A 14,695-nucleotide genomic window follows, 5' to 3' on the forward strand; every position below is an offset into this window, starting at 1 on the left:
CAGGGCCGTGTCCCGGTGCCGCTCAGGGCCGTGTCCCGCTATCCCGGTCCCGCTCAGGGCCGTGTCCCGGTGCCGTTCCGGGCCGTGTCCCGCTGTCCCGGTGCCGTTCAGGGCCCTATCGCGCTGTCCCGGTGCCGTTCCGGGCCGTGTCCCGCTGTCCCGGTGCCGTTCCGGGCCGTGTCCCGCTGTCCCGGTCCCGCTCAGGGCCGTGTCCCGGTGCCGTTCCGGGCCGTGTCCCGCTGTCCCGGTGCCGTTCCGGGCCGTGTCCCGCTATCCCGGTCCCGCTCAGGGCCGTGTCCCGCTGTCCCGGTCCCGCTCAGGGCCCAGCCCGGGCCGGGCTCTGCGCCCCCGGGGCCGCCCCCTGGCTGTGCACGTGCGGCGAGCCCCGCCCGCATTGGCTGCGCGGTGTCACGTGGCGGCTCAGCCGAGCGGCGGCCGCAGCCGCGATTGGCGGGGCGGGGCCGGGGCCAGCGCAGCCCCGGGAGCGGCGGCGCCGCCATGTCCCGCGGGCCGGGCCCGGCCGGGCCCCTCCGCTCCCCGCAGGGCCTCGACCTCGATGCGGAGCGGGAGAAGATCCGCCGCCAGATCGAGCAGCTGGAGCGCAGCCTGCAGCCCGGCGCCGCCGAAATCCAGCTGGCCCTGTCCGACTCCAGCATCATCTCCGGTACGGCTTCGGGGGGGGTTCGGGGCGCAGCCGCCGGTACCGGCGCTTTGCACGTTCCCTTTACACCCAAACATCGCCAGCAGTGAAATCGCGGGGCCTCAGCGGGCCCCACAAACCGCGGTGTGAGCCGCAGCATCCCCCAGCGCCTCCTAAAGTTCATTTTCCAAAGGCGAGAGGAGTCGGTGACATTTGGAGCGTCTGTGTCCGGAGAGGTTTCACAGTGTTTCTGCTGCCTCGGAATGTTCATTTGGCTGCACACCCGGGAGCCTCTCATGTGCAGAACCACGATTCAGCTTTGCTGTAGTTTTCCAGAGCTGCTCTTTTTTTCCTCCTCCAGAACAACAATAGCAAAAAAAAAAAAAAAAAAAAAAAAAAAAAAAAAAAAAACCCACACAGGGGGAGTATAGCTAAATACACTTTTTACTTGACAACGTTGGCAGTAGCTAAACCCACTGATGATCATGTCTGGGATACCTCTGGTGCTTTTTCCTCTGTGCTTTAATTGGAAAGATTTGGGTTTAAAGCTTTCCATTTATCCCACTACAATCAGCATTTTTGTGTTTTGTTTGTCTAACAGATGATGATGATGATGATGAAGATGATGAGGATTCTCATGCTGAAATGGTAATTGTTTTCCCTTTAAGTTTGTATTTCCAGCTGCTTATTGAAGGGAACAGGAGGAAGGGAAACCTCACCTTGCTCTGGGGGAATCCAGGCAATTGCCTTGGCTTTGTGTTGGAGTCCAGGGCATCTCTTTGGGCACCCTGGCAGGTCACAGACCTTGGCGGAGAGGTTTGGGATCTGAGCAAGAGGGTTTGAGATCTGTCCAGGGGGTTTGGAGACCCTGGCACAGAACCCAGAGAGACACACAGCCTTTGACTTCAGTCCATGGGAAAAAAGCTTCTAACACTGAGAGAAGAATTCCAAGTCACAAAGGCATGACAGACAGTAGTGTAGTGTCACAGGGTGGGAAAATTGTGTAGGTTTAGGGGTTTTAGAATGTAGGTGCATGGGGGACAAGATGGAGGATTTAGGGTGGTGCCCTGAGTTCTACCTTCTTCTCCCCTGGCCTCCCTCTTTTGATGACAGTGGCACAAAGTAGTTTAAGGAGATTGGGTCAGAGTAGAGATGACCCCTTTAGTGTAGGTGATAGGCATTGGAACATAACTGTGAATAATATACATGTAGTTATCTGTATAAAAGGCAGCACCTCCCATCGTGGGGGGAGTCATCCTGTGTCCCAGCAGCTGTGAACACCTTGGCCAGGCACAGAGAAAATTGTAAGATAAGAAACAATAAACAAAGCAAGAAGTCAAGAGGAAAACAAGACCTTGAAGACTCCCCGTCTGGCTCGGGGCCTTCAGAGGGCCAAAAAGACTCTCAGGAACCACCACCTGAATCTGGGCAAAAGGAAACCAAAGCCGAGGGCTTTGTGCTCAGTAAAAGCTGAATTTTGGGTGTTCCTGCCCAGGACTTGGTTACTCAGTGTCAGAGATCTCTTCCTGTGCCAGGGTCAGGGGCCTCCCTGCTCTGTGTCCCTGCAAACCCCACAGGCTGTGGGCAGTTACACAACTGATTGATACAGACCTGCTTTTCAAACAACTGCTTTTTCTCTGTTTTCTCCCTAAATGCCTTCTTTGCCTCAAGGAGGTGGAAATAGAAGACAGTGATGATGAGGATGATGATGATGATGATATTGAAAGCCTGTCCCAGGATCCAGAAACCTGCCTGCAGATGAACCATGTGTACCAAGAAGTTATCAGGGAAAAGATTGAGGAAGTGGAGCTGCTCATTGCACAAAACAAAGAACAGCAGGTGGGCAAAGCAGGAGTGAAATGCTCATTTCTGTGCTTTGCCGGGTTGCCATTTGCCATCCTTCCTTCCCCTCAAGCACAGGACTCAAGTGGTTTATTTAACTGATGATTCCGTGCTTTTTTACAATAAAAATGGGAATTTTACATGCTATAGTTTAGCTTGTTGTGGCAAGTTAGTATTTTATTAATCTTTTTAACCATCTGCACTGTGCACCCTCAGGAGGTTCCAAATCCTGCCTTTAATTTCTGCACTGCTTTTTAGAGTCTGGTGCTGCAGGTTTGAAGCCTGTCTGGGGTGTTTGTGAGGGCTCAGCCACTGCTCTCTGAAATCAGGAATTTGGAGGCGGCACTGATGCTGTTCAATTCATTCTTGCATTGCAGAAGGAAATCATGTCTGAGCTTGAAGGTTCCAAAACATCCAAGGCAGGAGATGGCAGAAATCTACCAGGAAATGTGTTTTTGGGTCACTTTATGAAGCCATACTTCAAGGATAAAGTAACAGGAATTGTAAGTAAATATAAGCAGCTTCCAGACTGATGTGTCTTTGGTGATGGATGTACATTGTCATGTGTTTAAACTGTTCTCATTTCAGGTGTGTAACTGAATGTCACTCCTCAGCCTGAAACCTTTTTCCTCTCACTTGTCACTCTCCCTCTTTTGGAAATGTTTGTTCAGCCCTGTGGGTTCTGAGGAGTGGAATTGCAGCCACCAGGGGCTTGAATGTTCTTGGGTTCAACTTAACCTTGTCTTAATTTCCATGACCCAATTCCATACTGCTGTTTAAAGCACTCACTGAGTTTTCTCAGTTTCTGAGATTTTCTGTATTTTTATTTTCTGGAGCAATTCTTTTTTCATGTGTTTTTAAAAGGCCATCAGCAAAGGGAGATCTTGGCTTTTTGTGGTAGCCAAGATGCCAACTATCATCATCCATATATTAATATATTCAAACAGTTACTGGTAATATTTCTATTTAAATGATGAGCTCTTGCTAACAAAGGTAACTAAGCAATCTGAGTGTGACAGTTTGCACAAGTTTGAGTTTCTAATTATTTTTGTATCAGTTCATGCTGGAGTTTTAAGAAGAAACAGTAATTTTGTTTGACTCTCAGTGTATCTAACCCTTCTAATCCTCCTCAGGGCCCTCCTTCCAATGAAGACACCAAGGAAAAGGCAGCTCAGGGCATAAAATCCTTTGAACAGCTGCGTTCAACCAAGTGTAAGTAAGTCTGGGTGCTGTTCTAGAAGAGCTGTAGCATGGATATATTCATACAACAAATGTATATATTCATATTCTTGGTGTGTGTGTGTGTTTCTATTTGCAGCTGAACATCACCACCTCTGGTCGACTCACAAAAAAGTCATTAAAAGGGAATGGGGTGCTCTATAAATTATGTCATTAATGACTCCTTTTTTCATTTGTTTTGCTGCATTAGCTCCTGTGAGCACTCCTAAACCAAGTAAGGTGGTGCAAGGGAAGTTCAGGGGTCACCTGCAGCTCCAGGTGCTCACAGGGTGATTCCTATATTTGGGTCTCTTTGGAGATCCCAATAAAACTGAGCCAGAGGCTGTGCCCTGCCCAAGTTTGACAGGATGTTGGTGATTTAGGCAGGGAATTCTCACTGCAGAGCTGGAGGATACTCCCAGGGGTGCTGGGGAGAAGTCTCCTGGTAGTTTTGCACTGATGCCTGGCTGCTCCCCTCTCTTTTTTTAGGGAAAACTGCAGAGAAGACTCTGCTGCAGAAATCCGTGGTGAGCGACCGCCTGCAGCGCCTGCTCCAGCCCAAGCTGCTCAAGTGAGTACTGCCCAAAAATCCTCTTTTCTCCTGTTGAGAACATTGCATGGGAAAGGAGAAGAAGGGAGGTGTGGAGATTTCACCTTCCTCCATCAAGTTCCTGTGTTAATTGCTTGTGTTTGTGGGGTTTCATAGACATCTGTTTCTTCCCATTGGCACCGTGGTGTAACTTAAAATACTTTGCAGGGCTTGAAGCTGGAGTTGTGATATGTGGTGAGGCCTAATGGTGTGTCCAGCAAGGGATTTCTGTGCTGGAGCTGGCACAGGCTTTTCTGGCTGTGGTTCTCTGTGTAAACACCAAAATGGTTTATCTGAAACCTGTTGTGGGTCAGGGATTGCATGGAAGGGGCAGAAATATGCCAGTGAGTGTGCCTGGTGGGAAAACCTGGGAGAACAGTCTTGTGTGGAAATAAACTTGAAGGGAGGAATGATACTGATGGGGAATGTGTCTCTGTGTCCATCTTCTGATGGCATTGACCTCATTGCCATCTGTCCTATTAAGTAATGATAAAAATGTCTTTGAACAGGTTGAGTTATTGGAACCAAAAATTGGAGAAAGTCAAGACTGAAATAGAAAGACAGATCTTGGAAAAGCAAATCAAAGAGCTGGAGCAAGAAATAGAGGCAATGAAGTAAGAAGTCTTTCTGTGTTCTTGGTGAAAAGTGAAATGTCTTAGAGTTTAGCTCTAAAAGTTCCCTCCTTCTACTTCCAGATGGGTCATTGGTGTTGGGTTGTAAAAAATTTGGTGCTGTTGTGGCTCTGAGCTCTGTCATCTCTAAGTTCTTTACTAAGAAATGTGTTTGGGTCTTGATACACAAAGTCAAGTGCCTGCACCCAGTAAAGAGGTGCTGCTGTTAATGGTTCTTACTTTAGCAGCAAAGAAGCAGAGCTCTGATTTTTTTTTTTTCATATTTTTGAGCTTTTGCTCATTAACAAATCTAGAGCAATGTATTTGGATAGGGCAGTAATTGTTTCTCCTGCTAATCCAAGTGTTCAGTTCTTGTGGAAGTCAGGAACAGGTGGGAGGAGTGAGATGAAGCAGGTCAGGAAGACAAAGTGTTTCATTAACCATTTAATAAGATTCTTTCTTCTTCTTTGTACCTTCTCCTTTAGCCAACTGCCAGAAAGTGACTTAATAGGAAACAGATTCGATGAGCATGACTGGGACAAAATTTCAAACATCCATGTGAGTTGGGGGATCAGCCGTTTTATTGCTTCTGATATTTGTGTCCTTCCTCTTGAGAATCACCTTACCTGGTTTGCATCCAGTGTTTCCATCTTGCATTTCTCCAGGTTGACTGTTAAGTGACGTCAACTTGTTAAATTTGGTGATTTCATTCTGGAGAACTTGGCATAAGACATATCTGGAATGCAAAATACTGGTTTTCCTCTTTTCCAGGTGTCTTTAATTCCAGCTATGAGACTAAACATATTTTTGTTGTTTCTTTTAGTTTGATGGACACCGTAGCTCAGAAGAACTGAGGAAGTTTTGGCAAAATTGGGAACATCCAAGCATCAACAAAGAGGAATGGACTGAGGAGGAAATAGAGAGGCTGAAGCAGATAGCTGCTAAACACAACTACCTGGACTGGCAGACCATTGCCCAGGAGCTGGGGGTAAGGTCTGAGCTGGAAAATTGCTTCGTTCTGGCTTTACTTTGCCTCTTGTCAGGTTTAAAAAGCAATGTTAATGCTAATTCACTTCTCTCGGTTTTCCTTGTGTCAAGACAAACAGGACAGCTTTCCAGTGCTTGCAGAAATACCAAATCTATAACAAAGATTTTAAAAGGAAAGAATGGACCAAGGATGAGGATCAGATGCTTTTAGAGCTTGTTCAAGAGATGAGAGTGGGAAACCATATCCCATATAAAAAAAGTAAGTGACCTGCAAGTGACAAACCTTTCACTCACCTGGAATGCTTCACTCTCCCATTCTCTTTTCCTTGGTGGAAGCTGTGATCTCTGCCTTTCCTGTAACTACCTGGAAGTTTCGTTATACCAGCAAGAACTTCGTATCTCTTGGAGCCTTTATCCATATTGGAAATTTGGCTGAAACTGGCTGAGCACCATTTTTTAAGAGCTTGAAGTGCTGCTTATGGCAAACACTGCTTGCAGCTGTTGTCCAGATAAAGGGAGAAGCATTAATTACAACAGAGTTAAATAAACCTTTTAATTTCCAGTTGCTTATTACATGGAAGGAAGAGATTCTGCTCAGCTGATTTACCGCTGGACAAAGAGTTTAGACCCCAGCTTGAAGAAAGGACCCTGGACACCAGAGGAAGATGGTGTAAGCTCAATTCTCTGGGCCTGGAATTGCAGGGTGGGAATGCTGGAGTGCTGAGGTGTGGCATGGCTGTAGATCTGAGCTTTTAGCAGTGGCACAGTGGAGTGTAAAACAGACCAAGGTGGGCACATCACAGCTCAAGAGGGCTTAGAAGCTCCTAAACAGTTTTGTGCAGAGATTTTCACAGGAAGCAAATAGAACTGCTGTCTCAGGCCTGTTGGGGTTGATACTGGTGAGGATGTCAGCTCTTGCTTTGTCTGGTGCACACAGATGCTGATGGCTGCAGTTCAGAAGTACAGGGAGAAGGAGTGGTACAAAGTCCGGACTGAAGTGCCGGGCAGGAGCGACGCCCAGTGCCGGGACCGGTGAGTTCAGGCCAGGTACCACCCCCTGAAATAAGGGATTAGGAATGCTGCTTTTCTTCAGCCTTGGAGTGCAGTGATGATCTGATTTAGACAGGCACGACCGAATGTTCCTGGCTGTGATATTTTCATTTTGAAGGTATTTAAAAGCGTTGCACTGGGATGTAAAGAAAGGCAAGTGGAGCTCGGAGGAAGAGGAGCTGCTGATTGAACTGGTTCAAAAGCATGGCCTGGGTAGGTGTTTCTGTGGCTTAATGTGTAGAAGTTTAGAGCTGTCAGTGAGGTTTTCTATTCTCTCGTAAGCCCTGCAGGCTCTGCTTTGTACTGCTGATTGCAACTTCTTTGTATTGTGTATTGTGGCTATTAAGGATTTGAGATCCATTCATGAAGTAACTCTATCTCTTATCCAGGGAAATGTATAATATGTGTGTAATGGCTGTCTTGAAAGGCTTGTTGCTCAGTTTGTGGTACAAATAAAAATGTTCTGCATCCTTTTCAGGTCGCTGGAGTAAAATAGCTTCAGAGCTGCCACATCGGACTGGCTCCCAGTGCCAGAGCAAGTGGAGTATCATGATTGGCTCTAAGGTATTGTGGAAATCCTTCTGTGTCACACGCCCATCTCTTCAATTGAGTTTCTCTCAGCTGAAAGTGGAATCTTGTGAAATCAATAAAAAAAATTGACACTGATTTCACACAATCAAGGTTTTTGGTTTGGATTTCACAATTGAATTTTTCAGTGGGTAAAAAAAAGCAGCCTTTGTTCTGAAGGGCTGAAGTTAATTTGCTGTATGTTTGTATATTATCCGGAATTCTTTCCTGCCTTGAAATGCCTGTAAGGATAGGATACATGTAGGTTTTCATGTCTGTACCTCATGAGTTGCCAGTTTTGGTCACAGGCGCTCAAGAAATTCTGTCTGCTTAAGACCATATTGAAGATGATCTTGTTTCCAAAATTTTGTTTCCTTTGGAAAAGGAAACTTCCCGATTTGAGAGAGCCTGCAAGCCAGGGGTGAACACTGACTAAAACTTGTGTGTGCTTGTTTTGACCAAGAAAAAAAAATCTGTGGCGACCAAACGGCACCATCCTGATGACAGCTCCAGCCTTTCAGAGACCAGCAGTGAGGAGGACATGGAGCTGCAGCTGGAGGATGGCTCGGAGGAGGAGGAGACCAGCGCCATGAGGAAGGAGGAGCATCCAATCCCCAGCATTGACCTGTGGATACCAACAGGGACAGGCACACAGGGGGCAATCAGAGAGGAATACGAAATCCAATCCCTCCTCCCTGCTGCCAGGGCTGGTGCAGGGAGCAGCTGCAGTGACATTCCAAGGGCAGGACGTGACAGTGACAGAGCTGCTGATACATCGTGTGAGCTGAACACGGTGCTGAGGGGCCTTGCACAGCCCTATGCCACAGACTTGGTGGTGAAGAATCCATCAGAAATCATGGATGAGGTGAGCTGGGATGGGAGCTTGGATCAGAAGTTGGAAGGGAAGTGCAGCTCCTGCACTAAGGGCAGGATGTCATGATCAGATAACATGTTCATTGCCTTGTACTGTTAAGTCAAAAGAAGTGAAGATCATTACCCAGTAAATTTTGGTTATGAGGTTTTTGGTAGATTCCTCACACAGCAGTTTTTATGAAGTAGGTGTTTGGTGTTGTGATGGTGCAAAAGGATTAAAAGTAAAGGTCTTCACTTCAGAGTTGATTTCATTTAATAAGATATGTTCAAGAGCAGGAATGTTGAAAACTTGTACCCGCTGTGCATATCCAGGGCAAATAATTTTCTTTGAGTGACTTTCCCTTCTGTCTTTTCTTGTGTGCTTTTATCTTCAGGCTTTCCAGCGTGGAAAACAAGTGCTGAGGGTTAGCCTGGAGGAAATGAGAACAATATTAAAGGAAAACACGATCTTCCAGAGGAGACTGGTGAGTGCCTCTGGTGTCTTGTCTGCTCTTGTGACACGAGCACTGCCAGGCTGTGCTGAGTAGGAGTTTATTTTTATATAATCATAGATCTTGCATTATAATCTCAAGAGGAAAAGCTCACAGTTTTTTGTCCTAACTGCCCTGTGAACGGTTTGTCCTGGGACTAACGGCAGAACCTTCCTAATGAGAACTCTTAATTGTGCGTTTTTTCCTGCATGGCAATTGAAGATGCTGCAGCCTCCTGCCAGCCCTTTAGCCAAGCGCCTTGCAGTGGGTGCAGCTGTGGGCCAGGGTGTCCAGGGGCTGCCAGAGAGAGCTCAGCGCCACAGCAGGGACCCCTGGAGGAGGCTGAGCCTGGACAGGAGGCTGCTGATGGCAGTGACCCCTTGGGTGGGCAATGTGCTGCTGCCCGTCACCCTGCAGGCCAGGAGGATGGCTTTCCACTGCACAAAAGGTACTGGGGACCCATCCTGCATTTGTCCCTCCTTTCTGAGGTCTTCTGAGCGAATTCCCAGCTGATTTTGATGTTGGATTTCTTTTCCAGCTGCTGCTATTCACGAGAAGATGAAGTCAGTCAGTCTCACCAGCACTCCCCTGTTTGCACTGCTCATTCAGGTAAGCTTTACTAAATATAAGCATTACCTGCTTTCAAACAGTGGGAGTCTTTTATTTTTCAGTATTTGAGGCTTAAATAAATGGTTTATCTTTGTTTCTTAAACAATTAATCCAATTACTGGACTAATCTCCCCTCATGGTTTGCATATAAAATTTCTTAAATAAATCCTGCATCCAAAGTCTGATCCTGCCAGGGCTTTTTCTCTGTGTAAAATATGCCCAGAATCTTGCATGTGAAGCATCTCCCCTCTATCTTGCTTTGTCACTGAGCCCACCAAAACGTTTTTGTTCTCATTTAATTGTTAATGAAGCTCTCACCTTGCAGGTCTTCCAGATTGATACCAAGGGCTGCATGAAGATTATTAAGGAGAGGAGGCTGAGGCAGTTGGAGCTGCTTAAGGCTAATCAGGTATTGTGTTTTTAAGCTTTTCCCACTGAAGTCTTGACTAAAATGAGCACTTGAATTGTGTGGCCACACAGTTTGTATGTGTGTTAGCAGTTTCTTTTGGTTCAGAGGCAGAATAAAATGCTGGCTGTGTGGCCATTTGTTCAGGAGGTGGCAGATGTGGGTTTGATTCACATCTGTGCTGTTTTAATCATCTTTAAATTTATCAGAAGTATAATTTAATTTACTTTTTTTTTATTATTTTACAGGCTTCCCAAAATACAGACACTTCTTCAGGTACCTACCAGAACATTTATTTTTATGACGTGCTAGAACTTTCACATAATTCATCACTGTTACATTAATAACCAGTTTAACTGAAGGAGAACTTTGGGGACAAACCTGCTTTGCCGTGCTTGTTTTTGCTGTCTCTTGGATCTTTAAACATGTTCCCCTTTGGTAAGGACTGGAAAAAACTCTGGAGGGCTGGAGAACCAGAGTTCAGTGGGGTGTTAGGGTGCATTCCTGCCCCATCTCTGATTTCTGGGGACAGTTACCCCTTGTTCAGCTGTGGGGACGTGCCTTGATTCAATCAGGACTGTAGTGTTGTAGGAATTCTCACAAACAGGATTTGATTTTTTTTTTTTCCCAATTCCTTGATGCTTAATGAGAAATGGCTTTTGGAAATACTGTTCATTCACTGTCATTTTCTCCTCTGCAGGCAACTCATCCCAGGCTTGTTCTCAGAGGAATTCCCAATGGGGCATCCCAAAGAATGCTGTCAGGAGATCATCTGCTTCGAGAGCCTCAGAGGGCTGTGCCCCAGCTCCCCCAGCCCAGTGGCAAAGGCAGAAACCCAAAACTGTCTCGGAATTGCTGCGAGAGAAGCGTTTAAGGGAGTCCCAGGCCAGGAAGGCCGTGCAGAGGCCAGTGCTGGTTGCCCCACAGGTGCTGGTTTCAGGGCCTCTGATAATCCAGCACCCACCACAGCAAATCATTCTGTCTGCACAAGCAGGGAGCCAACCTGCAGCAGCTGCTGGGACAGACAGCCAGGTGTGGGGTTCACCAGTGCCCACAAGGACTTCTGCTCTTGTGCCTGAAAACCATTCCTCAGCAGTGCCAGAAACTGGGGAAAGCCCTGGTTGCTCACAAAGGACGGATCTACAGTCAAGTAAGAAACTAAAAGAGGAAGCTCTGGAAAGCAGCCCTGAAGGAGGAGTTTTTCCAGGTGTGAATCCTGCTGCAGCAGAGAAGGCCCCAGCCCAGGGAGGGTGCAATGGTCAGGTCCCAGCCAGCAGCTTGGCTTCGGCAGCATTGCAAAACGAGGCTTTTGTCCCTCAGCAGATCAGAGTGGTGCCTTTCGGCCTGGAGTCTGGCCCGTCGTCCCTTTCCACACCACCAGTCACCTGTGAGCTGAATGGGCCACAGCAGAGGCCAGTCAGCCTGCTGCCTGCTCTTGTCACTCCACCAGCTGCCTCTCCTGTGATTCCCAACAGCATCCTGCCCTTCAGGTGGGTTGTAACCCCCCAGGGTCTGCTCACCCAGTCTGTGGCAGGTGTTCCCCAGGAAATGCCACCTGCTGCTGGGACAAGTCAGTGTCAGACAACCGTGACTTCCAATGGCAATGTCTCTGGTTTGGGAGGGTCTCCTGAACCAGCTGAAGCAAATCCAGGTCACCCCAGCAGTGCAGAGACAAAAGGGCCACATTCCCAGCTGGCAGCAGTTCCTGTGGGAAAGGCAGCTGAGCAGCCCACACTTCTCTTACCTGTGACCTCAGTGAGTCCTGGATGCAGCACATCCAGCGTTTCTGCTGTAACCCCTGCGTGTTCCAGTGGCTCCTCCATGGCTCCAGACTCCTCTGCAGCTCCAGCTGCCAGCCCAGCCCTGTGTGCTGTGGTGCTGCCCCAGGCACAGCCCCCTGCCAGCACCCAGGGCTCTGACTCCCAGCCTGCGCCCAGTCTCATCAGCTTGGGAAGGAGCAGTGACTCCATCACAACAAACGGATCATTCTTCATTCCAGACAGCATCAGGGAAGAGGTTGTGCCCTGGCCAGGAGCTGCAGCTGCTCACAACAACGTCCCAGGGAACTCTCATTGCTTTGGTGCCCAGGCACGGAGGAACAGACCCATTGCCTCCAAACCACCCAGTGCTGACGTCCCCCCGCAGCCAAGCACTTCTAGGGCAGAGAATAATCTCCTTGACTTCAGCCTGATCTCCACGGAGGACGAGGAGGTGGTGAAGGAATGGCTGAGTGGGAAACAAGGGGTTCAGGTGCCATCCCTGCAGACCAGGCTGCCTTACCTGCCACCTTTCCTCTGCACCATAAAAACCCTCTCAAAGCTCCTGGTGCAAAAAGCAGCTCTGGAAGAGCAAGCAGCCTCTCTCCTGCCCTCTGAGGCCCGTGGGGATGGGGGCACTGGGGATGTTTTCCATGCTATTGGAGAACTGGTGCAGCAGAAACTGGGTGATAACCCTGCTTACCTCCTGCTGAAAGCCAGATTCCTGGCAGCCTTCACACTCCCAGCTGTCCTGGCAACTCTGCCTCCTCCTAGAGTGAAAACAACTCTGTCAGCCTTCGGGCAGGAAGATGAGAGTGATGACGAGGAGTGGCAGAGTGAGAAAATGTTTGAGGAAGAGAGTTGTGGGAATGAATTAACAGGAGCATGGGAGGACTGGAGACTTCAGGATGAGCCTGGAGACAAAGATGCCAATTTGCTAAATCAGGTAAAACACATTCCGGGGGCTAAAAGCAGGAAATTACTGCTAGATAAACATTGCACTGGATTCCAGGGGGAAGCCCCCACTGTTCTTAAGTGTAGCAGAAATTTGGTCCTTTTGAATAAACACAGTTCTACAGCTGATGAAAAGCTCTGCAGCTTAGCTGCAGAAAGCCCATGGTTTATGTAGCACCGTAAACTTGCTGTGACAGTTCCTAGCAGTGGGTATCAAATCTCCCTTCTCCTTTCAGTTTATAATCTTCTGCCCTGACACCTGCATGTTTGAAATCAGGCCTTTGTTTTCACTCTGCAACCTGATGTTCTGCGCCTTCTTTGGCATTGGTAATGGAGTGTTGTCCCATGCTTCATTTTGAAGGCAAATGAAAGCTTGTTTTAGAAATCTTGCTGAGCTCCCCAAATCAAAAAGGTGGCTGGAAGGGTTGTTTGCAATTCTCGTGGTGTTGATCATCTCGTGTTTCTGTTGCAGGTTGTGGGGGCTGAGGAGAGCCCTGCTCTGTCTGCCTTGGGCTCCTGCACTGATGTGGCTGATGCCAGAGCTCCCCAAATCAGGAGAAGTGCCCGCTGCAGGAAGAGGAGGAGGAGGATTTGAGGAGGAAATGTGTTAGTACCTCCTTGGTGGTTTGTACATCTTGCTAAGCAGCTGAACCACATTTTTCTGTGGTTCAGCTCAGACAATGAATCATGACCCCAGGAAAGGACTGAAATGATCTCTGCTCTCGTTCCCTGAGGACACAGAGTTCTACAGTCACCATCAATCACAGCCTAAGGCTGATAATATTTTGGGGAGAGGGGAAGTTGATGTCTCCATGATAAATTTATATATAAACTCGTGAAATTCAAACATTTGGCAGCCTTTTAGTTCATGCCCTGAACCCTACTTAGCATGCATCTAGCTGGTAGCACTCTACAGGCTTGACAGTGGAGTTTTTCTTTAATACTTCATCTCTGAGCAACTTGGTGGGGTTTGAGGTTTATTTCCCCTATTTGGCTTCATTTCCGTACGGTTACGACAGGTCACCTTCTGCAGGGTACAGATGGGTGATGTCCTAATACCTCCTGAGGCTTTTGGTGCACTGAATGGAATGAACATGAACAGTGTTTGACTCACATGGTTGTCAGATGAGACTGGTTGGGGATTTTTTTTTTCCTTGAAAATTCATTTTAGAAACCCCAAAAGGGCAACTTCCCTGTAAAAATGCTGTGACTGATAAGAGCTGTTTGTGCTTTGTTACAGGGGTCACTGGGATGAGCTCTGCCTTCCTGCATGGCAGTAGGAGATAATCTTTGCACTGTTCACTTTTACCACCTCCAATGCTGACTGGATGGACCTGAGGAAGAAGAAAATGCTGGATTGATTTTCCTGTCCCTCAACAAAATCTGCATCTATAGGCAAGGTGTAAAAACGGAAGGAAACTGGCTGGAGGGAAATCTTTCAGGCACAGACTTCTGTTCTTTCTAACTCCCACCTGCCATAGATGCTGAGGGGGAATATTGCTGGAAATCTGGGGGAACAAGCAATGGTGGTTATTTATTTCCTTCTTGTGTTAGCCCCTATTTATGTGAATGTTTATCCATGTTCAGAATATGTTAATTGGATGTTTTTTAGTCTTGTGACAGTGGCTTTGCTTGGTAACTGACTGAATACTGGGGAATAAGCAGCAGATTACTTTTGTATCAAAATGACTCTTTAAGTATTTGTTGAAATACAGATGTTTTATTTTTCTCACTTAAAATTTACTGATGTGTACTGTGTGGTTTTTTTATTCCTGGTAAATAGTGCTTTTAATAATGTATGTATGAGAGTGATTGCTAATGAGAAAAATGAAGTTTTCAGGCTGCATGAAAAGCAGGGAAAATGGGGGGAATGAATATTCATGTGCCTAAAGCTGCAGGATTGAATTAGGATTCTTTCTTGATTCTTCCACAGCCTGCCCTATACAGACATCACAAATCACTTTAAAAAAACTTGTTCCTTCATTTATAACCCAGCAATTTCTGTCTCGCGGAGAGGTGCAAGGTTAGCTGAGGCAAAGCTGATAAAATCTAGAGGGAAAGTGCTGTGAAAGCTTCATTCCACTGCACTGACTGAACTTCCCAGAGTGTTGTGTGGATCTGG

The 14,695-nt window shown here is 47.3% G+C and overlaps 1 protein-coding gene across 1 annotated transcript; it reads left to right on the plus strand.

Annotated features, from left to right (window-relative positions):
* Positions 1-478: 478 nt before the first annotated feature.
* SNAPC4 (small nuclear RNA activating complex polypeptide 4) lies at positions 479-14,316 on the plus strand. Its single transcript, XM_066200954.1, has 23 exons — positions 479-664; positions 1,242-1,288; positions 2,312-2,479; positions 2,860-2,985; positions 3,616-3,694; positions 4,190-4,271; positions 4,799-4,903; positions 5,386-5,458; positions 5,724-5,888; positions 5,999-6,146; positions 6,451-6,557; positions 6,825-6,919; positions 7,056-7,150; positions 7,416-7,501; positions 7,968-8,369; positions 8,752-8,841; positions 9,070-9,295; positions 9,386-9,456; positions 9,782-9,865; positions 10,111-10,138; positions 10,563-12,565; positions 13,046-13,179; positions 13,814-14,316. Exons 1-22 carry the CDS (start codon positions 499-501, stop codon positions 13,166-13,168), a joined length of 4,569 nt encoding a protein of 1,522 aa, XP_066057051.1. The 5' UTR covers positions 479-498; the 3' UTR covers positions 13,169-13,179; positions 13,814-14,316.
* Positions 14,317-14,695: the final 379 nt, after the last annotated feature.

The sequence above is a fragment of the Chamaea fasciata genome, unplaced genomic scaffold (genome assembly GCF_029207755.1).
Source record: "Chamaea fasciata isolate MVZ Bird 193981 ecotype frontalis unplaced genomic scaffold, bChaFas1.0.hap1 SCAF_20, whole genome shotgun sequence".
Classification (NCBI taxonomy): domain Eukaryota; kingdom Metazoa; phylum Chordata; class Aves; order Passeriformes; family Sylviidae; genus Chamaea; species Chamaea fasciata.